This window comes from Ursus americanus, chromosome 7 (assembly GCF_024610735.1).
Source record: "Ursus americanus isolate L20-20 chromosome 7, mUrsAme1.1.p, whole genome shotgun sequence".
NCBI classification, from domain to species: Eukaryota; Metazoa; Chordata; class Mammalia; order Carnivora; family Ursidae; genus Ursus; species Ursus americanus.
This window is the reverse complement of record NC_142133.1, coordinates 27,518,831-27,544,617: the sequence shown is the minus strand read 5'-3', so window position 1 is coordinate 27,544,617 and position 25,787 is coordinate 27,518,831. Positions and strand designations below refer to the sequence as shown.

Here is a 25,787-nt window from a genome sequence, read left to right as displayed (position 1 = left end):
TGGGAACAGAGCCACCCGTGGAGGGAAGGGAAATGAAGGGAGTGGGGCCGTAGAGGGCAGGGTGGAGCTGATTGGCCAAGGGCTGCTGGCCTGGGAAACAGTTCAGTCCTCTCTTCCGCTGACCCTCCTGAGGGCAGGGAGCTGGATTTGAGGGGCGGGAAACTAGGAGCCTGATACAGAGCCCATTCCTTCTCCCCCTCTTCCTGCAAAGGGAGGGTGCCAAGTGTGCTGGTGCCCATGCGGGCGGGACCAGTTTAGGAGTGACCAGACAAGGTATGTGGAAATGGGTTGTGGAGTTCCAGAAAGCTCTCCATCAAAGCTGGCCCCCAGGCCACTCAGCTGCCTTAACCAGCTGCCCTTGGCTTTCAGAGCACTTAGCACTTACCTTGTGGCTTCCCTGCTGGTGGACCATAGTCGTGGGCCCTAATATGGCCCCCTCCTTCTCCTCCTGCTGCCCGCTAGCCAGGGCCCCCCCTGTGCCTGGGGTGAGCCCTGGATTCCGGATTCCAGCCTTCTTCTGGAAGCCCGTCTGGGCGTACAACATGGTCAGTCATCATGCTAGGTAACTCATCAAGCCTGGGAGTAATGAAAACTCACATGCGTGTCGTCGGACCTGGTAGTTTACATATGGCTTTTATATACGTCTGTCATCTGAGCCTCACGATTCTTTCAGGTACTGTTTTTATGCTCATTTTACAGATAGGAAACCTAAGGTTCAAAGAAATGAGATGACTGGCGCAGAGCCATAAGCTGGTAAATCGTAGAGCCAGGGGGCTGATGTCGGACCTTGTTCTTTCAAATCCTGAGGCTTAGATCAAATGACTCTTCAGCATTGGCGACAAACTACAAAACGGGGTTATTCCTTCCCATACAGTAAAATGAAATAAAATAAAAGCCGGTAGGTGAGCTAATAGCTGATTTTAACCATTTGATGCCTGGAGTCCCTACACTTGGGGCCAGGTCTCAGTTTATTGCTCTAAATGAACACAATCCCCGTGAATGCCCAATGAGGCTCTCGAATTGAGAAGCTGATTTTCGTCAGAGTAAATGAAGAATATTATTATATTTTACACGTCAATAAATCAATGTAGCCCTAATTTTGCCACGCAGGAAATCAATTCTGGTCTTTCTAAACCATCAAAGATGTTATGAACAAAGTAATTTCACAAATTATGGCAAGTAACACATTTATTGATGACTGCAGTTTAGGAATTGAGAATCTGTGAGCACCGTAATATAATACGGTGCACTGGCGTGAGCTGAGTGAAACACAGATTATATGGTGAAACTGTAATGCATCATTTGCTATTAGTGGACTGGTAATAATTACCAGTTTCAAAGCAGCTCTTTCGTTGTAATCTTTAGTCTCAATCGTAACAGCCCTTCTCATTGACATCATGATTACACTAGCTGCCCTCATGATCTAGAATATCTAGTTGATAGGAGGACTAAAATGCGGCAGTGAAAACTGTATGTTGTATGCTCATTATGAGATGAAATGCCATCTTCTCTGACCTGATGTGTGAGAGGAGAGGGTAACAACACAGTGCGAACATATTGTAGCATGATCAGATCACTGGCTCTGAAAACAAAATTTTGGGAAGTTCAGAGCAGCAAAACAAAATAGACTTTTCGCATTGAAGCCTTTTGGAGAAGATACAGGTGAGATCCTGAATGCCTTTCGGCCCTGACCAGTGGCCGTTCCGCTCAGGGTGCACGTGCAATCGGCATTGCTAATTATGGGTCCAGTCCTGGGATTCAATAGAATATTATAAGCTAAGATGTGATTTTTAAGGCATTTGGAGTGATGAAAGTGTTAAGGACTCATTTCAGCTGACAAATCTCCTTTTTACTTATCCAATTCGGATTGTCAGGCTAAATGTATGATAATAACACAGAGTCCTAGAGAGGCAAAGGAGAAAGCCGCGGAGGGTCACGTTAGTTGGAACCAGATAGTTTTTTTCCTGCCTATTTAGGACCCAAGTCATTGTTCAACAACAACAAAAAAATTATGAAAATACTCTCAATGATGCTTTTTATTTCCCTTTGAAGAGAGGAGGCAAACAAAAATAGGCAGATAATGTGATACTAATGTCAGCGTTTTCTTTCAAAATCTTTCTGCCTTTTTTTTTTCTCCCTCCACATTAGGCAAATGTTGGAAACCTAATTTTGGTATCTTATCATCTAATCTTGTTAAAGAGATTTACCCAGGAGTGGGATATATTGAGTGAGATTATAAATGCATTGTAAAGTAAATTACAAGGTCAGGGCAGGGAGTCCATTATTCAGACAAGTGCTTGAGCAGGGCTGGCTTGTTTTGGAATGCAAGTGTTTGGGGCTCCTGAGAAGACCCTGCCAGCTTTTCTTTCTGACTTGCTAAATGGAGGAATCATAATTGATTAATTCCTCATTCCCACTCTTTAGCTCCATGGTGGATTTTTTGCTTTAGAAAAAAGTTACTGACACAGACTAGCTGGGGGCCTTAAGTGACTCGCCTAGTCCCCCTTTAAAAAGACGGGCTAAAGTTTATTTCTCATTTATGTTTTACACACTGTCTCTTTTGGAATCCCTGGGAAGTTATCTATTTTTCTCTTCCTTGTCCTTTGGCCACCAACATTTGTGCCCTTTTTAATGCTGTAGTTGACTGGTAAACTGTTAGTTACTCCCTTGGTGTATATATATTTTTAAATGTAGCTATCTCCAAAAATGAATGATTGTGAAGTCAAGCTGGCCCCTCTCTGCCAAAGTGGCATTTACCACTCTCGGGTTCTTTTCAGCGAGAGAGAAATAATGTGACTTAAGCAGGGCCCCTCTCCAGACGGCTTGGCTACTGGCCAAAGAGTTGACTAGCTGAATGTTTCTTTCTCAACTGGAGCTGAGGCTCAGCCGAGGGCGCAGGATGTTGTATAATTTGGTTCACGTTGTTAGCCTCTCAAAATAATGAGGAGGAGGATAGTGTAGCATTTCTCAGCCTGCTGCCCGTCATGGTGCTGGCTGCTTTAACTGTTCTTAAACTCGGATGCTGTGTCTGCGTAAGTTGGCACCAGCCACTCCTCCTAACTTCTCCAGACTTGCATTTGTTTGACTGGGGGACAACTCCTAAAGATTTGATACGGCCTGTTGGTTAAATCCGAATTAAATTTCTCTTTTGAGATTTTTGCACCATCCTTTGAGATAAAAATGGGAGTCCCTGTAGGGTGTTGTGGAACTAGAATTGGGACTCACTGATCCTCACACAGGCGGGGATGTGAGAATGTTGCTAGTCTCTCTTCTGCGGAATTATTTTATGAGTATCTCCTCATTTTTAACAATATCAACAATTAGTATGTTTCAGGCTAAGATTAAAAGCATCTCTAGGGCCATAGAGAATTGTAATGAGTTGACCTTCTCTTTTTTGATATCTCTATGAAATGATTGCCTCTTTAGAAAGTTCACCTGCCACCCAAGGGAGAATAGAACGATGGGATTTAGCAAGCAGAAAAGTTTCCCTTAGGTCACCTTGTCCAAGTCCCTCACTTAACAAATGAGGAAACAGAGGCACAGAGATGAAGTAGTTCGCCCCAAACCACAGCTGGCGAAAGAGTGGGAAGCTCAGATGTTTGCTGAGGTTCCCTAGAATGTAGGGATCCTCATTCCTAAGCTTGAATTGGTCCAGATTTTTCTGCTTTGGAGATTGGATTTTCAATTCTTAGATCTGAATGAAATGGCAGAAAGACTGATTGGACAAATATTTATTGGGCACCAACCACCAGATGTGCCAGGCACCAGTGTAGGCACAGGGACTACTAGGTCAATTAGAGCTTAGGCCTGTGGGGTTGAGGGCTGGGAGCAGGGAAGGCTGGAGATGAAACATAAATAAGCAATTGCTAATGCCCTCCTCTGTGATTAAACATTGATGTTGGTATTGTATTATTTTGCAGGTAAAGATGAGCCCAGCAGCTACACATGTACAACTTGCAAACAGCCATTCACCAGTGCATGGTTTCTCTTGCAACACGCACAGAACACTCATGGATTAAGAATCTACTTAGAAAGCGAACACGGAAGTCCCCTGACCCCGCGGGTTGGTATCCCTTCAGGACTAGGTGCAGAATGTCCTTCCCAGCCACCTCTCCATGGGATTCATATTGCAGACAATAACCCCTTTAACCTGCTAAGAATACCAGGATCAGTATCGAGAGAGGCTTCCGGCCTGGCAGAAGGGCGCTTTCCACCCACTCCCCCCCTGTTTAGTCCACCACCGAGACATCACTTGGACCCCCACCGCATAGAGCGCCTGGGGGCGGAAGAGATGGCCCTGGCCACCCATCACCCGAGTGCCTTTGACAGGGTGCTGCGGTTGAATCCAATGGCTATGGAGCCTCCCGCCATGGATTTCTCTAGGAGACTTAGAGAGCTGGCAGGGAACACGTCTAGCCCACCGCTGTCCCCAGGCCGGCCCAGCCCTATGCAAAGGTTACTGCAACCATTCCAGCCAGGTAGCAAGCCGCCCTTCCTGGCGACGCCCCCCCTCCCTCCTCTGCAATCCGCCCCTCCTCCCTCCCAGCCCCCGGTCAAGTCCAAGTCATGCGAGTTCTGCGGCAAGACGTTCAAATTTCAGAGCAACCTCGTGGTGCACCGGCGCAGCCACACGGGCGAGAAGCCCTACAAGTGCAACCTGTGCGACCACGCGTGCACGCAGGCCAGCAAGCTGAAGCGCCACATGAAGACGCACATGCACAAGTCGTCCCCTATGACGGTCAAGTCCGACGATGGCCTCTCCACCGCCAGCTCCCCGGAACCCGGCACCAGCGACCTGGTGGGTAGCGCCAGCAGCGCGCTCAAGTCTGTGGTGGCCAAGTTCAAGAGCGAGAACGACCCCAACCTGATCCCGGAGAATGGGGACGAGGAGGAAGAGGAGGACGACGAGGAAGAGGAAGAAGAGGAGGAAGAGGAGGAGGAGGAGCTGACGGAGAGCGAGAGGGTGGACTACGGCTTCGGGCTGAGCCTGGAGGCGGCGCGCCACCACGAGAACAGCTCGCGGGGCGCGGTGGTGGGCGTGGGCGACGAGGGCCGCGCCCTGCCTGATGTCATGCAGGGCATGGTGCTCAGCTCCATGCAGCACTTCAGCGAGGCCTTCCACCAGGTCCTGGGCGAGAAACATAAGCGCGGCCATCTGGCCGAGGCTGAGGGCCACAGGGACACTTGCGACGAAGACTCGGTGGCCGGCGAGTCGGACCGCATAGACGATGGCACTGTTAACGGCCGCGGCTGTTCCCCGGGCGAGTCGGCCTCGGGGGGCCTGTCCAAAAAGCTGCTGCTGGGCAGCCCCAGCTCGCTGAGCCCCTTCTCCAAGCGCATCAAGCTCGAGAAGGAGTTCGACTTGCCCCCGGCCGCGATGCCCAACACGGAGAACGTGTACTCGCAGTGGCTCGCTGGCTATGCGGCCTCCAGGCAGCTCAAAGATCCCTTCCTTAGCTTCGGAGACTCCAGACAATCGCCTTTCGCCTCCTCGTCGGAGCACTCCTCGGAGAACGGGAGCTTGCGCTTCTCCACGCCGCCCGGGGAGCTGGACGGAGGGATCTCGGGGCGCAGCGGCACGGGAAGTGGAGGGAGCACGCCCCATATTAGTGGTCCGGGCCCGGGCAGGCCCAGCTCAAAAGAGGGCAGACGCAGCGACACTTGTGAGTACTGTGGGAAAGTCTTCAAGAACTGTAGCAATCTCACTGTCCACAGGAGAAGCCACACGGGCGAAAGGCCTTATAAATGCGAGCTGTGCAACTATGCCTGTGCCCAGAGTAGCAAGCTCACCAGGCACATGAAAACGCATGGCCAGGTGGGGAAGGACGTTTACAAATGTGAAATTTGTAAGATGCCTTTTAGCGTGTACAGTACCCTGGAGAAACACATGAAAAAATGGCACAGTGATCGAGTGTTGAATAATGATATAAAAACTGAATAGAGGTATATTAATACCCCTCCCTCACTCCCACCTGACACTTCCTTTTTTCACCACCCCCCTCCCCCATCGCCCTCCAGCCCCATTCCCCGTAGGATTTTTTTCTAGTCCCATGTGATTAAACAAACAAACAAACAGAAGTAACGGAAGCTAAGAATATGAGAGTGCTTGTCACCAGCACACCTGTTTTTTTTTTCTTTTTCTTTTTTCTTTTTCTTTTTTTCCTTTATGTTCTCACCGTTTGAATGCATGATCTGTATGGGGCAATACTATTGCATTTTACGCAAACTTTGAGCCTTTCTCTTGTGCAATAATTTACATGTTGTGTATGTTTTTTTTTTTTTTAAACTTAGACAGCATGTATGGTATGTTATGGCTATTTTAAATTGTCCCCGATTCGTTGCTGAGCAAACATGTTGCTGTTTCCAGTTCCGTTCTGAGAGAAAAAGAGAGAGAGAGAGAAAAAGACCATGCTGCATACATTCTGTAATACATATCATGTACAGTTTTATTTTATAACGTGAGGAGGAAAAACAGTCTTTGGGTTAACCCTCTATAGACAGAATAGACAGCACTGAAACAAAATCTCTATGAGCTAAATGTCTGTCTCTAAAGGGTTAAATGTACCAATTGGAGAGGAAAAAAAAAAGGCCTTGAATTGACAAATTAACAGAAAAACAAGTTTATTCTGTCATTTGGTTTTAAAATATGAGTGCCTTGGATCTATTAAAACCACGTTGATGGTTCTTTCTACTTGTTGTAAACTTGTAGCTTAATTCAGCATTGGGTGAGGTAAGAAACCTTAGGACCTAGCATATAATTCTATATTGTATTTCTCACAACAATGGCTACCTAAAAATATGACCCATTATGTCCTAGTTAATCATCATTTTCCCTTTAGTTTAATCTTATAAGCAAAACTGATTATACCAGTATAAACGCTATTTTGCTCCTGGTGAGAGCTTAAAAGAAATGGGCTGTTTTGCCCAAACTTTTATTTTTTTTAAATGATGATTAAATTGAATGTGCAACTTGCAAAAGCCCTGGAATACAATTGAAAGCATTAGTAAGGAATTCATTTTATGAAGATAACTTGTTTTAAATAATGTCTGTTTAAAAAAATTCTGGCACCGAAAGAAATAGATCCAGATCTACTTGGTTGTCAAAGGACAATCAAATGATAAACTTTAAGACCTCGTAGACCATATTAAAAAGAAGAGACTGACAATAAGGTTTGACAGAGGGTAACAGGAAAAAAAATGTGATCTTTTAGCACAATGTGGTACTATTTGCCATTTTAAACTAGAACAGGTGTATAAGCTAATATTGATACAATGATGATTAACTATGAATTCTTAAGACTTGTGTTTAAATGTGACATTCTTAAAAAAGAAGAGAAAGAATTTTAAGAGTAGCAGTATATATGTCTGTGCTCCCTAAAAGTTGTACTTCATTTCTTTTCCATACACTGTGTGCTATTTGTGTTAACATGGAAGAGGATTCATTGTTTTTATTTTATTTTTTTAATTTTTTCTTTTTTATTAAGCTAGCATCTGCCCCAGTTGGTGTTCAAATAGCACTTGACTCTGCCTGTAATATCTGTATCTTTTCTCTAATCAGAGATACAGAGGTTGAGTATAAAATAAACCTGCTCAGATAGGACAATTAAGTGCACTGTACAATTTTCCCAGTTTACAGGTCTATACTTAAGGGAAAAGTTGCAAGAATGCTGAAAAAAAAAATTGAACACAATCTCATTGATGAGCATTTTTAAAAAAAACTAAAAAAAAACTTTGCCAGCCATTTACTTGACTAATGAGCTTACTTACTCGGACTCAACATTGCAAGCGCTGTGAATGGAAAACAGAATACACTTAACATAGAAATGAATGATTGCTTTCGCTTCTACAGTGCAAGGATTTTTTTGTACAAAACTTTTTTAAATATAAATGTTAAGAAAAAATTTTTTTAAAAAACACTTCATTATGTTTAGGGGGGAACTGCATTTTAGGGTTCCATTGTCTTGGTGGTGTTACAAGACTTGTTATCCATTTAAAAATGGTAGTGGAAATTCTATGCCTTGGATACACACCGCTCTTCAGGTTGTAAAAAAACATACATTGGGGAAAGGTTTAAGATTATATAGTACTTAAATATAGGAAAATGCACACTCATGTTGATTCCTATGCTAAAACACATTTATGGTCTTTTTTCTGTATTTCTAGAATGGTATTTGAATTAAATGTTCATCTAGTGTTAGGCACTATAGTATTTATATTGAAGCTTGTATTTTTAACTGTTGCTTGTTCTCTTAAAAGGTATCAATGTACCTTTTTTGGTAGTGGAAAAAAAAAAAGACAGGCTGCCACAGTATATTTTTTTAATTTGGCAGGATAATATAGTGCAAATTATTTGTATGCTTCAAAAAAAAAAAAAGAGACAAACAAAAAAGTGTGACATTGTACAGATGAGAAGCCATATAATGGCGGTTTGGGGGAGCCTGCTAGAATGTCACACGGATGGCTGTCATAGGGGTTGTACATATCCTTTTTTGTTCCTTTTTCCTGCTGCCATACTGTATGCAGTACTGCAAGCTAATAACGTTGGTTTGTTATGTAGTGTGCTTTTTGTCCCTTTCCTTCTATCACCCTACATTCCAGCATCTTACCTTCATATGCAGTAAAAGAAAGAAAGAAAAAAAAAAAGGAAAAAAAAACAAAAACAATGTTTTGCAGTTTTTTTCATTGCCAAAAACTAAATGGTGCTTTATATTTAGATTGGAAAGAATTTCATATGCAAAGCATATTAAAAGAGAAAGCCCGCTTTAGTCAATACTTTTTTGTAAATGGCAATGCAGAATATTTTGTTATTGGCCTTTTCTATTCCTGTAATGAAAGCTGTTTGTCGTAACTTGAAATTTTATCTTTTACTATGGGAGTCACTATTTATTATTGCTTACGTGCCCTGTTCAAAACAGAGGCACTTAATTTGATCTTTTATTTTTCTTTGTTTTTATTTTTTTTTATTTGGATGACCAAAGGTCATTACAACCTGGCTTTTTATTGTATTTGTTTCTGGTCTTTGTTAAGTTCTATTGGAAAAACCACTGTCTGTGTTTTTTTGGCAGTTGTCTGCATTAACCTGTTCATACACCCATTTTGTCCCTTTATTGAAAAAAATAAAAAAAATTAAAGTACACAATGTAAGCTTCTTGTGTCCTCATTTGACACACTCTGTAAATTACTTTCAAGAAAATAACAGGTTTTAAGAGAAGGCCAGCCAGTCTTTTTCAGGATTATTTCTATGGGCATTTTGATGCATGTATTATACCCTAAAGGAACATAAAGTGCTTACTATATTAAAATAGACATATCTCAAAACATGGAAATAGTTTTTAGATTTTATAGTTCTAGAATAATTTTCAAGAAATGGAAAGTGTTTTCAGTCTGATGTTAAAAACTTTCCCCTTCATGTCTTAACAATAATCCATTCAGATATAAATGAAAAATTTACTGGTAATAGTATCTTAAACTTTTATTTCCTTTGGATTTTTTGCTGTTCTTGTTGTCTGAAAGTTTTCTATTCTCCCTTCCCTGCCCTATCTTAGAACATAATGTAAAAAAGGTTTTTAAAATATCAGCTCTTTCGTTTCCATATGAGTCTTTCTTCATACCAAAAATAACCTCATCCCCCCATAAAAATCCAGAAACAAAGGCATCAGGTTAAAGAGAGGGAGAGAGAGAGAGAGAGAAAGAGAAGTAACCAGTAGTTTAGCCAGATGTGGCAAATCTGTGCTATCAGCCACTGATTTCCGGAGATAGATGGTGGTTTGCCTTGTGATTCTGAGGTCCTAGGGATCAGAGATGGGACAGATCTTTTAGGTGTTCTTATAGTGTGTTCCTGGCTGATAGCAGATGAGGGGGGGAAAATACCCTTCAGTGACTTTTTGCCCAACTAACAGATTTATGAAGTGAAACATAGTCTTTGGAAAGCAGGTTAGGTCCCTTATAAAAACACCTCCTTAGAAATCTGTGTTGTCAGTTTTACAAATACTGCACGCTGCAGCATCTATTTGCTTTATTAAAACACATACTTCTGTGATACTGTCTCCCTGTTCCCAGTGTAGATGAATGGATACAATGTTGTTCTTCTTTTTGTGAAAACCAAAACAAAAGCTGTTCTGTTGTCTTCTTGTGGTAACATTTTTTTTTTGCTTAGTTCTTATGCCCTGGTGCCTGTGAGGTGGCCTTTTCATGTAATGCCTTTTATCTGAGGCAAGAATAGTTTTATCCTTCTAAAATACACAGGAAGTAGGTGTATTTTTTTAAAGCCAGTTTGGGTGGGAAGCAGGGAGTGGAGGCAGAGAGGAATCCCGTAAGAAAGGATTTGGGGCTGGGTATAGGGGCTGGGATGAGATGGACGTTATCTTGCAGGACTTGGTAATTGGCAGTGAACTGAGAGGCGATATCTGTGTTGGAATTAGGTTACTTCACAACTGAATCCAGAATACTATTCAAGATAGAAATATTCCCCAAGGGCCATGCCAGTTTTAGATGTGGTGGCTTCTGCTCCACCATATTAAATGTCCATAAAACTGCTGTGTGTCCCTATTACTCTTTTATTAGGAGCTATGAGTGCAGCTGTGCAGGTTTTATATACAGTGTTCGTTTTAATTTTTCAGTATATGATGCTCTTAGCATAATTAGGTTTTGCATCCTGACAGACAGAATTAATGGTGGATACTGTATACTTACTTGTATGTTCAAATTTCTTAAATCAAATGGGGAATGGGGAGGGGTGCAAACATCTGGGGATAAATCACAGATTATGTTTGATTTACATGGTCCCGAGGTTAAATAAATTTATTGGGAGACATGTTCTTCAGGGTACTTAGTCTCCTGACTTATTGCAGCCCTCTTATAAAATCTTATTTCTGAAACTGAGTGAACAATAGGAGGCTGAAAACCTAGGCAACAGGAATATAACTTAGAAATGGCATCTGTATCCGGGACCCCAAAATTAAAAATCTTAATGCAAAATAACAAAAAAAACATTTCCAACAGAGGATAAATTCATCATATTTCTTAAATGAGGAAATACTAAGGATATTAACATTTTTCAGAATTCTCCAGTTTATGTGATACCCCTGATGTGTTGATGCGATGTTCTCTACATACCTGAACTCTTAATGCTTAAATGTTCCCTTTTATCTTCATTTGGAGAACAACTTAATGAACAGGAGTACAGCAAATACTAGTTCTTACAAATTTTAACTTAGAAACCCTCCCAGTGCATGGACTATCTCTATCTCGAGACCATTTCCTATCTTCTCTTTGTTTAGGACTTAGAAAAGGACTGAAGCCAATACATTTTAAAGGTGGCTAAGAAGTGGGTTGAACACTTGGTCCGTCATTTGTACCAGCCATGGCAGGAAGTGTGAAGTAGTTGAGTTTTTCCCAGGGCGTTCTGTGATAGAACTGTTTATTTAAATACCATTTTTGTATATGTAATAAGTACGTACTGTATATGTTCATAATGCTTGAAGTGAGAATTTGAAAGGAAATGGCAGTGGGGGTTAGATATCATTTCATTTGGAGAAATAAGGAAATGAGGTGGTTTATTCACAGACACTAAAAGTTTGTTAAAAGGTATTGGGATATTTCAGGCTTTCCTGAAAAGGAGTTGAGGAGTCTCAGGCCCCATCCTGTCCTGCTTTGAAAACTTTACTCGCAGAGAGTGAGGGAGGAAATACGGTGTTTTTTTGTTTTTTTGTTTGTTTTAAAAACTTCTTTCGCCCTCCGTACACACACACAAACATGCTTTCTTATGACTGTGTTGTAGTCGTGTGTTTTTCATTATGATTCTGTGACTCCATCGTTCCCGGGCCTGGTGTGTTCAAGAATGTACCCATCCCATTCTCTTTTCTTTTTTCAGACAACTTCCCATTAAAAAAAGAAAGAAAGAAAGAAAAAGAAAGGGAGGAAGGAAAGAAGGAATAAATGTGGGAATTTTGCCAGTGTGAGGATGGGATTGGCAGCGTTCTTTAAACCTGCTTGGAAAAGTGTTCTTTAAAAGACTGTTAACTTTTAAAAAGGCGTGAGGCACTTAGCAAATTTTCCTAAGTGTCTCCTAAGGCCCTGCAGCTTTCCCAATTAACGATAAATGAACCCATGTTTAGAGAAATGGACATCAGAACACATAGCCAGAATTGGGATTATGTACATTTATTCCAGGGCTGCTATAGCTGCAAATGGTAGACATGGGTTGTTGGGTGTGCAGTTTTGCTTGCTGTCATAACAAGATTAACCCTCTGTTTCATTTAGTAAAACACATGGCCAGTGAATCAGCCTTTAGGGGGATGGGTCTGTTTCTCTCTCTCTCTCTGTTTCCCAGTGTCATCTATGGTCATGGGATGCGATTAATTCTTCCCTTTCAAACCGGAAAGGAGACCAATTCCGTTCATGTGGGTCATTGTACTTAAGAACCTAAACTTGCCTGAACACAACTTCAATCATTGATCCAAATACTGTTTTTCCTTTCTGTAAAGTGGCAAAGACTTCTTAAAGGGAGCGAATATCAGGTCCTTGTGATTCAGGAGAAAAGGCAAATTAAACGATTTCCCCAAAGTTTATCCTCTAATGCAGGACCCACCCCCTGACCCCCAAACCCATAGGGGGCTGTGCTTTTCAATAACCGTGAGCGTGGTACATGCCCATGCTGTATTTTGTCTGTGAGGGTTTTCAGTATTTGCAGCAGGTCGGACAAGGACAAAGAGGTTTGATGGGGGTGTGAGCTAGAGGGGCCTCAACGACAGTGACAGGGCTGGACTGGGAACGGGGTTCCCGAGAGCCCACCTGGACACAGGAGGCCCCTCAGTCCGGGTCTCCACTGCGCAGGGAGAATTCGGGAGAGCAGCTGAGCTCCAGACCCTGGGCCTCCTGCGGCGCCAAGTCGGGGGAGAGGAGGCCCCAGGCCCCTGCTTCGGGTCGCCATGGCAACGAGCCCTGGAATGCCACAGTGGTAGCCCTCTTCCTCGGCACATCCGGACTCCCAGTTCTGCTGCTTCAAGTCAATGTACACAGCAAGGGAGGAACCCCGGAGGAAAATAACCACTCCCTTCTTCCCTTCACCATTGCCTTTCCCCCTTACCAAAAAGAAAAAAAGAAAAGAAAACTGCATGTTTGAAAGAAACTACAGGCAGTTTTTGGTGCAATTTGGGAGCAACTATTTTGGGTTCTGGTTTCCTCTTCGGAGATTTGTTCGCCTCTTGTAAATCGTTGGCTGCTTTGACGTTGAACTTGATGACATTTCATGTTTTCGTTGTGCTGCTTTTACATCAATTTTGAGTTTGTTTCTTTATAATTTTATTATTATTTTAAGGAAATGTCCCCCTTCCCTCCTCCCTCCCCTGTTCTCCTCAACCAAAGGACTGTTTCCTACTCAGTTTTCTCAGTCATAAGGGAAAGTGTTTCCTTCCAGGTGTGTCCCAAGTTTATTAGGACTCTCATACGAGTGGGTAGAGTGGGTAGCGAGCGGGTCTGGGTCCCTGGCGGGAAGGCAGGGAGGGAGGCATGGGAAAGGCACTCAGAGGTCAGAGATGTGGGGGGAGGGGACTGAGTTTGAAATCATGTTAAAATGCCAGTGGCTCAACCTGTGGTGGATTGAAGTTCTAGTTTTAAAACGCTAGTTAGAGAACAGAAAATCACTGGGCCAAGTCACACCTGTACTTTTTTTTTTCCCCTCCTCTTGTCTCCAACCTCTTTCTAGGTTCTTCACACACCCCCATTCGGCGTAGTACCCAGAGAGCTCAAGATGTGTGGCAGTTTTCGGATGGAAGCTCGAGAGCCCTTAAGTTCTGAGAAAATTTGAAGCCCCCAGGGGCGGGGTGGACGCGTGCCGCCCAGCCGACATCTGCGTGGTCTGTCATCCTGCTAGTTTGTGATGTTTTCTGACAGTAGCCTCCAAGAAGCCGTTGTGCGAAGACAGAGTCCTGCAGAGTCCTTCCTGCCTGGGCCTGCAGTGCCATTTTATTTATATTTTTTAATAAAAAGTAAAAACAAAAAAACAGACCCACATTGGAACAGTGAATCAGTCCCATTACAGAGGGCCCACGGACCATCGCTGTCCTGAGCGGCGTCCTGGCCCTTTTGAAACCAGCCAACCTAATTACCCGTATTGTGGAAATGAGCATGAGTCCCCCAACCCCTTGTTTCTATACATTCTATGTTGTCTTTTAAAAAGTGTGCTTAACATTGACACAATAAATGTTGGAGCTTTAGGTGGTGTTTGCTTGTTCTTTAATTATTAATGCTTATAAGACAATGCAGCTGCTTATGACTTTGTATTTCTGTACCCGTTTCCTGCAGACATCCATTGGGTGGATAGGAGGAACAGATTTGAGGAATGGGTAGGAGGTGTAGGAGGGGAAAGAGGTGACTGCTTATCAGATGGCATAAATTTTCAAGGAGAATCAAAATGCAAAACTTGGGAATAAATCATAGCAATATCATAATTAATGTAGTAGTAGTGTTGCTGTTTATTAATGCTGAAGTGTGGTTTTCCTAACTGTCTGACTTATAATTTGCATACCATTAAATAATGCATAATATGGCACACTGAATTCTGTTTTTCAAATATATGCTTTTGGTGGCTACCATGCAGGATTCGAATTTGTCTTTTAATTTAGCTCAAGAAAGATAACGTCACTGGGTTAGTGGTAAATCCCAAAGAAAGTGATAAATGTCATGTCAGGAGTGGCTTATTAAATATTCTAATTTTAGGTTCCCAAACCTTTAGCAAATATATCTTAATACAGACAGACAAACACACATAGAACTTCTTTATTACTCACATTACTTATATCAGGAAATTTGGGGCAGATTTTATACAGGGGGAAAACTGGGAGGAAGGAGGTTCACACCAGAACACATGGTTATGATCGTGATGTCCATTCCTCAGAAATTAGTGACACAAATAAGTTAGGTCTACAAACAGGTGATAAAAAGCCCTTCTGGTCCAGTTAATTTGCGAAGAACTTTTCTCAGTTTGGTGTTTTCTATTGTCTGGAGAACCAGAAGAGAACTAGAAACAATACAGCATATTAAAATAGGTTTATAAATAATAGAACTCAGACACCTGTGTATTATAGATTTACATATTGGCTGTGAACGTAAGTGGGGAAAATCTTACCCACTCACTACCCTCTGGCTAGATTACCTAGCCTAATGAGAAGATAGCAAAATAATTGGCATCTGGATTCTTTCCTGCTTATTCATCATAAATAATGACTTCTTACCGTAGTGTACTGCCTTCTACTTTATACAGTGCTTTCATGAACATTATTTCATCTGATCCTCGTCGGGACAGATCTCACAACTTCCACTTTGTGGGCGAGGAGACTGAGGCTCGCCAGGGCTCAGGGCTTGCTGGAGGCCAGGATGATGAAGGGGAGAGGAGGGAAGCCAGGTGTTCCACTGTCTAGTCCAGAGCTGATTTCACTGAATTCTTTTTTTTTTTTTAAAGATTTTATTTATTTATTTGACACAGAGACAGCCAGTGAGAGAGAGACAAGCAGGGCGAGTGGGAGAGGAAGAAGCAGGCTCCCAGGAGAGGGGCCTGATGTGGGGCTCGATCCCAGAACGCCGGGATCACGCCCTGAGCCGAAGGCAGACGCTTAACGACTGAGCCACCCAGGCACCCCGATTTCACTGAATTCTATAACTGATCAAAGAGAGTGTCTCCCTGTGTTAGCACACAAGTCGTAAATGTTCATAAATGCACACGTGTATCTCTCTCTCACACACACACACACACACACACACACACACACAGATCAAGGATGTGCATAGGTCAGGGCACACAAAGTTGTCCCCTCTTTCCAACAGCCGTGGGCACTGCAAGAGGAACTTGGAGCAAGGGTCCCTCCTTGTCCTCTTTCCCCAGTGTCTTTTCCATGACAGATAAACAACCCTGATTGACTAGGTGGCCTTGATGAGTTTTTGAGAGTTCCTCTCACCTAGGTGGGATGGGGCTTCCAGACAAGTTATTTCCTGGAGAAACACTCTCCCTGCCCCATGCTCTGCCTTTGTGTTGTTGAAACCTGAGACCAGTAGGGATTCTGTGACAGCATCCTCCCTGAATGTGTGCTAAGCTCCTTGCTGATACTTCGAAAAAGTGACACCGTTTCCAAAGGGAGACCCGACTGAGATAGAACAATCAAGATTTTTTGGACAGCTTCAGCCTTGGTAATTGCACTTGGTGTTCACTACACTTTCATTTCTGGTCTACGTTTCTGCCTCTCTACCTCTTTTTTCTTCTCAGAGTCAGAAAGTAAATGGGTAATTATAAATTATTGGATAATTGTAAATAATTGGATCCATTATAAATACATGGCTATCTCTAGAAGTGGGATTTTTGTTTTTTGAGGGGGGTGGGGGAGGAGATAGGGTGTGGGTAAAGGGTATCTTTTCTTCCACCTCCTTTTGGGGAAAAAAAAAAAGATGCCTCATTAAAAAAAGAAAAGACCATCTCTTTCCCCCATATCTTTTTCAGTTGAAAGAGAATAAAAGTTCATTTATGAAATGACGACGTTGTGCTAGGGCTAGAACTTTTGAAAACCCACACAGGATTGATGATTTGGGACGACATCTCCCTGTGCAGTATGTCAAGGTCGTGGTTATCCGTGAATGGTGGAAGCCGAAGAAGGGACTGACAAATCTGATCGGGGTCCTCACTGTGCCCTCTCCTGAGAGTGAAACTTCAGATTGCAGAGAGATTAATTGGTTGCCCAGCATGTACTGAGCACGGATTAGAGGACACAGTTTCAGGTGCTCGGGAGGGTGGGGACCAGACACGGGACATTGTTCTTACCCTCCCAAGCCTCGTCTATGAACATTAATTCTGTGGTCTGTCCAGACTGTCACCCTAACAAAAAGGTCTGGTTAGACGCTGAGTCCGTGATGGCAGAGGCTCAGTAGCTCCTACGGCACCTAGCACCCAGCCTTTTGAGTATTGACAGCGATGGGGAAATGAATGATTGTAGCAAAAACTGGTGGTAGTTTAAAGAAAAATTTAGGCAAGGAGAGCAAACTTGGATTCTACTGAGGTCTCATTGAGTGTCCCAAACCTTGGCAGGAAGTTTCCTGGGCATTTTTGCTTGGAGTTTTTGACAACTTTTGTATTAGAGTCAAGCCTTGCAAAAGATGAAGCACATCTTTCAAGTTTTGTGTGCACTGACACAATTTTCCTTTTTTTGAGGGCCAGTTGAGATTAATGTTGAAGAAGATGATTATTAATATTAACACATTTTCCCCCTACGTTAATGTTTATTTCTATCAAGAATTCTTACTTTACAAATCAGTGTCTCCAGGAAGTAGTGGCAGAGAGGGTCAGAATTGAAGTATTTTGGAGGCTGTTGTTTCTCTTCTACCATGCCATGTAGCTTTGGCTCCTTTTGGGATGGAGTGTGAAGAAACAGATTCGAGGAATTTACATACTGGCTGTGAAGTCAATATGAAGTTCAACTGGAAGTTCAGAAACAACGAATGTTGCAAGCACACCTTCCTTCTTCAAGGATCCATTCTGTCTGAGTTCTTAAGCAACAGGGAAACAATAATGCTATTTCTTTTCTCTGAATCTCTAGCAGAGACAGCACTCCTCAGTTTGCACTCCCCCAGGGTTACATTAAGACAAAGTACTTCACACTTCCAGCACAATCCAGAAACATAATTGTTTTCCTTCCTTTCTTAGTGTAACGAAGATACCTTCTTGTTAATTCACATTACTTTTCGTCTGGCTTTTTATTTTTAAGAATGCTCCCAGAAATTACCTAAGGCTTATAAAACACTTTTATAGATATGATAGAACGAATTTTCCTAGGGATTCTAGAAAGGTGGGCCAAGAACAGACTAAAGCTGAAAGGAACCCCAGCAATCATTTCATTTTACAGATCAGGGCAGCAGAGTCCCAAAAATTAAGTGAAGGACCTAAGATCACACAGTTTGGGGGGAAAAAAAGAAAAGTGAGAGCCAAACTTGAAACCACACAGTTAGTGTTTGAGTCAGAATTGGAACTCAAGCCTCCAGCTCCTGCGCAAAGGAATTCAAGCGGCAAATCTCTCTCTTGTGACCTACAAAATTCAGAAGCAAGAGTGGCAGAAAAGTGTGCATTACGGAAGGCTTTAAGAATAAAATCAAAAGCTTGTTTTGGTGCCAGTCCTAGTGGGGAGCATGTGAGCATGTCCCATATTTCAAGGGTTTCTAAGCAGCATCCCGATGGCAGAGAACATTTAGGTCACTACCTGGAAGCATTCCTCCTTTAATTCACCCCTCCAATGGTAGAAATAAACTTAGGGACCCAGAATTGCTGCGAGACAGCTTTTAAAGTTAAAAGGGCATAAAAAAGAGCTACTCATCAAACCAAATTCATCTCGAATGACTTAAATAGATTTCACAATCTGTTCCATTCTCTAGACAGGATTTAAGAGAAACACCCACTTAATTTGAATTTCAAGGCCACATCACATCCTGTTAGAGAATCCAAATAGCCAATAGCATGACCTGAATCTTGTTACTGGGGATATTTAATTTTGAGTTCAAAGGTGGTGAAACAGCAATGAACTACAGGGAGGATTGACTGAACCGGGATACAACTCTGTGTCCTGAGGATTATTCGCCTTCCTAGGCTGGTTAGGCCCTGCGTTCTTTCCTGCACCAGAGAAATCCTTCTCACTTCCCCCCTCGATCAGAGGGGTTCCTGGCTCTGTTCAGAGATGTACAAATCCCGCCTCACCCTTTATTAGATCTGCTGTGTTCAGCTCTTCCGCTGCCATTTCTTTTCTCGCCAGCTATCCTTTGATTCGCATTCACTTCTTTGAATGGACATGGGTTGACTCTGAATGTCTCCAGGCCTGATGGGGCTGCAGTTGTGTGCAGCAGCTGTTTAGAGCCTGCTCGGGCAAAGTCATCCCTGCAATAGGAGCGGGACAGCGGGAAGTCTCACAGAGCAACAGCGAATCAAATATCCCTGTTGAGGAGGGTCTGAGAGGAAGTAATGGCCTGGTTCCACCCACCCCCCCCCCGCCCGCCATAGTCCCCTGAATTTCCTGAAACGGCACTGCCAACCAACGAGCAACTTCTGCTGACATCGCTATTCCTTCTGCTCCTCTCTCCTGGCTGACTTGTCCTCTCTCCTCAGACACAGAGAAAGCCTGCTGAGAGGAACTCGGAGATTACCTTCCTATGGGCTCTGAGGTTTGCAGAGTTGTTCACGCCCCTGCTTCACAGTGCCCGGGTGTTCACCTGTTGCTTGCCTCACCACACAAAGGGGAAAAACCGAAATGCAAATCCTCCTCCTCAGAAACGCACTCAAAGCTCAGAACTCTGAACACAAGAGACTTCCCTTTAAAGTGGTCCCCTTTGTGTGGATTTGCCTGTAGCCACTACGCCTTATTTGTGGAGTTCTTTTTATTTTTTGAGTTCTTGGAGGGTACATTTTCTTTTCCCTCTGACAGGATGATGTACTGGGGATGGACTCCTGGGCACTATGGTCCAGGCCAGCAAATGGTGCCAATCTCCGAGTCAGCATCTTTGGGTCGTGATCCTGGCTTTATTGTTGCCATGCTCACACACCTGGTGTCCCCTCTCTCTGCACTTGACCTTATACGAGGCCCATTCCTCCCTCTAAAAAAGGAAGGGCACACCCTGCTTTCTGCCTGCTACGACCCAGCAGCACACAACTGTCACGGTTTTATGAGCCACCCATATGGTCCTGACTCTGTGTAGGATTGGGGGTGTTGATATCCAGTCTTGATGACTACAGGCAAGTGGGGTTGGGGTCCATCTTAAAGGTGGGCTTTTCTTTGTTTTTAGTTAGCTAACCCATTTTCTTTATAATTTTATGGCACAGGAAAAAAAAAAAGCTGCAGCGATTTTTGTTTAGGATCTAAAGCTGTCATCAAATTTCAAAAATGCTCACATTTGAAATTGTGACATTTGCAGTGCTCAGGGTGCATTTTATCACTTCGGTACACCGTGCAAGGCTGGTGGGTAGCACTGGAGGGCCTTGTGCACCTCCCTGAAGGTGGCAAAGCACTACACATCTGCTGCCTGAAGATAGAGAGCCAGGACAGGTCCGAAATGTGAGCTCTATGGAACACCGAACCCTTCTCAACTGCCTGGAGCTTGGTGAAGAGTTAAAAATAGGTTAAAATAAAAATAATAATATTAGCTAATGCTTACTCAGTATTCACTATGTTCTGGGCATCCTGATAACAGTTTTCCTTGCACGTTCTTATTTATTCTTCATAACCATCTTGTCTGGTAGCTGCTATCATTATTCCCATTTTGCCAAAGCCGAGAGAGACCACGTGACATGTGCAAGGTTAAAGGACGGGCACTGCCATGCTATGACTCCAGAATCCTCACCCTTAACGTCTACATATTGACTTCCAGGTCTGTCTCATTCTAGAATTTTTTCATTATATGTGATGCCATGGTGGAGGGTCCCCTATGAAAAACGGTGACAACAGTACAGGGCTAATTAATTAGAAAGCATACTCAAAATGGCGTTCCTTCAGGTTTCTGGTCTTGTTAACTACCAAGCAAGGTTGGTGTCAGTGTTTCTCATAGCGCTTGAAATTCCGTCTGTCCTTGGCAATGGGAGGACCAGTTTGATTTTGTGAGTCATATCTGAGAAATTCACTCATGCATCTTCTCCATCTGCAGTAAGGCTCATTTTGTTTGTTCAATCAACAAATATTTATTAGGTCCCTGCTATCTGCAACCTACTGAGCTAAGTGCTGGGGAAAGGAGGCAAAGAGGTAAAGGGCACAGTTACTGCCCGTCAGAAATTGCCACCAGCGGAGAATTAAATTAATTAGAATCCTACTGAATAACTAGTTAAGCTGACATGGTGAGAACAGTGGGCCTTTTTAAATGCTAATATATAATTCATTTTGCCAAAGTAGACAACAGGCCAGGGGCTTCAGCACTCCCGAATGAATGGGAATGTTATTCTTTATACCTTATCAGTAGGACATATTTAAAAGTTATTTTCAAATGGTGGGGATGAGTATACACTGATGTTTCCTCATGTAGTTGGTCCAGTCCTTCCGGTAAATAATAATAGCAGATAATTTAGAAGGGGAGTAGCAATAGAAACACAGTTTCTTGTCCTGTGAATCGAAGATAAGTGTTATCTATATCCTATATATCCTGTGTGTATATCCTACATAAGGGATAAGTCCATGGATTCCGCTCTCTGGGCTGACCTGTGGCCGACTACCTGCCGCTAATTCATTCTAAATGAAACATGACAAAGAAATCTTTACTTCTCCTTTGTGCAGTCCTATGATCTCTTTCAGAAAATTAGCATAAGCCAAATTTGTTTTCCCCACTCACGGGGTACAAGGTGGTGTTCTCAGCACTGTGGGCAACTGTAAAGAAGTATAAAACCCAAGCCCTGTCCTCAAAGGGATTATAGTCAGTCCCATTAGGAGGGCAAAATTATAAGCATAAAAGCAGGTAATTAACAATGAAAGGGTGCAATAGGATTAATTCAGAAGTGAGAGATACAAACTATAGGAAACTGAAGGAAAAGGATTTCTCTGGGGCCCCCAAAGATGCTGGGCTTTTAGTTGGTCATCAAAGGCAGGCTAGGATTTGGACCATAAAGAGAAAGGATGAGGGCAAACCAGTTCAAGGCAGTCCTGGAATGTGTGGAGGGTGGCGGCTAGATCACTGTGGCAGGAAAAAGTTTGTTTACAGATATAATGGAGTATAAACTTGGAAGCTAATTTGGAGCCAGTTATGGAGGCTCTTTAATGATAGGCAAAGGGGCTTGTACCATAGTCAATAGTTTTTCAAAACCGTGTCCATAGAAAAGTTTTAGAAAGAGTATAGCAGAGTATGGAGTGGATTGAAGGGGAGCTCAAAGGTGACCAAGAGACCAATAGGAGGCTGATCCTTGAAGGTGTTGCCGGTTTCCTGGAGGTAGGACTCTGCCATGAGTACAGTAATTGGGTCAAGCTATGTAGTCATCTTCACCACATGCAAGCACAGAATGATGCCATTATTTGATGGTACATCTAAATTCCCCATTTACCCTGGTCTAGATCCATCCCAGAATGCCTATGGAAGCCAACAAAAAATCTTCCTTATGTGTTGACTGTTGTTAGAAGCCCACACAATGAAGAGCCTAAAGATAAAGACCTTGAGGCCCAAAACAGGTCAGTTTCCTAGAGATGAACTGTTTTTACAGTACAAAGGGAAAACATGATGTCTCATCAGGCATTTAACACTTCAGCAGAAAGTCTCAAGCACAATGATAAACTTAACTGCAAAAACAACAGAAAACAGAAAAAAATAAGAGTTTTGTAGTTCAGTGGGCTCCAAGGATTTCCTTTTTTGAGGGGGAAAGATTAAAGATTTTTTTTATTCTCTTGACTAATTGTAAAAGTTGAATTATGTTACTTTTTTCTTTGCAATATGCTTGTTGATACATGCCAGATACGGTAATAATAAGATTTTATTGTCATTTGGCCACAGCACTAGATGAATATCATAATGAAGGCATGAAGTGAAAGTAAGCAAGCATGTTTACACAGAATCAGAGAAATGTTCTCTGCACCAAAGTAAGGCTGAGCAGGCTAGGGCTTTACTCTCTTGGAGCTTAAATTGAAAAAAAAAGAGACCTTTGTATTTTTATATGGCAGTCATATCATCTGGTATCCTTCCACACCTCCCTTTTCCCTGGCTACCATTCTGTTCTTCCTGGAAGCAGGATTGGTCTGTGACTGTCCAGTGTCATAAATCAGGACATTTAAGGCATAAAAAGAATTAATTTTTTGACACTAGGTTGCAAACTCTGCATTTCACCCTTTCGTTTCCCCTCGACCCTCCTCCTCCTCACCCCTGTGACCTGTCCATAGCCACAATCCCCAGTGCTGGCCCCACTTCTCAGGAGGATTGTCAAAGATGTAAATACAAGCCAAAGATCAGGCATGAGTGAGTGGCTGGGAGCTGTCCAAGGGGTTCAACACACGTGGAAACATTCCCCTAGTGTGAAAACACTTTGACATTACAGGTATGGCTCATATTTCCCTCCCACTGAAATCAAGTGTAACTGAAAAAGTTAAGTATTCCCTACAGACCTTGACGTGGAGCAGGGAGGAAAGTAAGGCCTCTGTGAGAGAAGTCTGTGGAGCAGAAGACAAAGCTCCCTTCTCTAGCTAAGCTCCCCCTCTTCTGTATCAGCACAGGGCTCAATTCACACTTCAGCAAAATGATAATCACTGCAAGTCACATATAGGAGCCCCTCCTTACCTGCAGTTTCGCTTTCCGCAGTTTCAGTGGCCCATCGGCATCCACTGTCGAGAGGCGGGTGCTCCTTCTCACTCCGGGTCAGAAGGTCTAGAGCAGCCCCTGCTACGTCACAACGCCTGCGTCATTCCCCTGCGTCATTCATGCGTCATCTCCTCAGGCCGACATTTTACCACCTCACATCCTCACGAGAAGAAGAAGGGTGAGTACAGTACGCAAGAGATTTTCGGATAGACCGCGTTCGCATAATTTTAATACGGTGCAGGCACACCTCGGAGATACTGCGGTTCGGGTCCAGAGCGCCGCGATAAAGCCGCCATACGGCAGGTCAGATGGATTTTTTGGTTTCCCCGTGCGTATAAAAGTTATGTTTACACCATAGTGTCTATTAAGTGTGCAGTAGTGTGATGTCTAAAAAAGTACATATCTGAATTAAAAAATACTTTATCGCTAAACAATGCTAACCATCGTCTGAGTTTCAGAGCGTCATAATCACTGGTCACTTCACCGTAGCAAATAAAAACGATAATGGGAAAGTTTGAAATGTTGCGAGATTATCAAAGTGTGACACAGGCATGAAGTGAGCAAATGCTGTTGGAAAAATGGCGCTGATAGGCTTGCTCAGCCCCTGGTTACCACAGACCTTCCATTTGTAAAAAAAAGAGTATCTGTGAAGTGCAATAAAGCAAAGTACAGTAAAATGAGGTATGCCTGTATATTTTTATAATTACTTTATTTTATTATTAGTTTTTGTTGTTAATGTCTTACTTTGCCTAATTTATAATTTGGACTTTAGCATAGGTATGTATGTATAGGAAAAAAAACATGGTATATATTGGGTTTGGTGGTTTCAGGCATCCACTAGCAGCCTTGGAATGTATCCTCCACGGATTAGGGGGTCTACTGTATACTTGGTTGGGAAATGCAAGTGTCCATGTAATATATTTAAGTGTTTAATGTAGTAGTTGTAATGCCAGTGTTTAATAGTTTCATGTAATCATTTTTTACATTTTTCCCATGAGTCAGAAGTATGGTGTATGTATGGGAAGGTGTATATATGTACAGTTACACTTCTGATTTCTTATGTGTACACCTATTTATAACATATGCATATTCATGTCTTGTGTATGCTGCCAGTATGCACAGAACCGGACAGGAAAATATGCCTCATCTGTAATGACTATGATGATCTCAAGGGCATAATCAGGCTTTGATCTTTGATATTCAGCACCCCTGGTTTCTAGAATCTTATCTTCAGAAACTGTATTCACTCTGACCCCGACTCTTCTTCTCCAGGCATTAAAGGTAAAGTCTACAAAACTGGGCTAGAGAAGGTTCGTTTATCCTCTCCTGGCCTAGGGAGTCATTGTGTCTACGGAACAGATGTGGGATGGGCAGGAGTGGAGTAAGCCTGTCCCCTCTCCTACTGGAAATCACATTTAATTCTGACCCAAGGGGCCTCTGTGTTGCAAATGGAGAGGTAATTAAGCCTCCAGACTCTGAACCTTTTGGGGTGAGAGGGCTTAGTTTTTCATATGTACATCCAGTATATTTTTGAAGAGCAGAGGGTGGGGGCCAGAGAGGCATAGGAAGCCTTGAAGAGAATGGAAACAAGATGACAGGTGTTGGGCGTATTGCTGTTAGGTGGCATGGATAAATAGCACACATATTTAAAAATTAATTCCAGTTTTAAAAAGCTCGAAGAATTCTACCAGCATTCTTGGTAGTGTGACAGAGGAATGGGGCCACCACCTTGCCAGTGAATGCTCATGGGAGGAAGAGAGGGCTGGAGTGCCCCTTCTGCTGCCGTTATTATTATTTAAAAAAAATTGTTGAAGTGGAAAAGTTCCACCTGCAGAGACCTGGAGTGAGACCTCGAAGGACAGGAGCCCTCCGCTGGTAACGACACTTGGTTGTTAACCAACACAGCCAAGGACTGAGCCCAGTGACCTAGAGGGAGATGGCTGAGGTAACCAATCCCCAGGAGTGGTCCTCCGAGGAGTGTTGGTCCCATTTCAGCCACTGCCAGCAAGGAACATTCCACTTGCTGCTGTTCTGTGTTGATTCAGACCATTCCTCCTGGGTGTGTGGCTGCAGTAGAGCTTGGAAAATCTGAAGCAAGCAGAAGGACTTGGGATTTCCATTTAGGAATGTTGACACCTTCCCCTAGTCAAGGGACATGGAGTGTGTGTGTGTGTGTGTGCGCGTGCGCGTGCCTGTGTTGGAGTTGTGTAGAGGGTAGGGTCAGTCCTTTCTCCACCATCGCACTGTGTTAGGAATGGTGAAGTGGAAAGTGCTGTTGTACACTGCACACCCTCTCCTTCTACCACCCTCTTTTGGAACCAAGCTGAGAGAACTCTTTAGCATGGGCACCCTTGTTTTTTTTTTTTTTTTTTTTTGATGGGCCAAGCTTACAGTTTTCAAAGTGCTATGACAGGATGGTTGCAAAAATAAAAAGCTAGTGAAAGCTTAGTCACAATATTTCTATAGCTGGCAATCAAAAGATCATATTGCATGCAACTGGCAAAATC

The 25,787-nt window shown here is 43.1% G+C and overlaps 1 protein-coding gene across 9 annotated transcripts in view; it reads left to right on the top strand.

Annotated features, from left to right (window-relative positions):
- The window catches only part of BCL11A (BCL11 transcription factor A), a 99,963-nt gene extending 85,747 nt beyond the window's left edge, over nt 1–14,216 (top strand). For 3 of the 9 annotated variants that reach the window (XM_045788026.2, XM_087863421.1, XM_045788030.2), the window contains one exon: nt 3,921–9,131. In XM_045788026.2, coding sequence (XP_045643982.1) covers nt 3,921–5,941 — 2,021 coding nt within the window. In that variant the 3' untranslated portion in view covers nt 5,942–9,131. Of the gene's footprint in view, nt 1–3,920; nt 9,132–13,705 lie in introns of those variants that run through there. The other 6 variants (XM_087863422.1, XM_045788029.2, XM_045788027.2 and 3 more) reach the window with 3 other exon arrangements.
- The last annotated feature ends 11,571 nt before the right edge of the window (nt 14,217–25,787 follow it).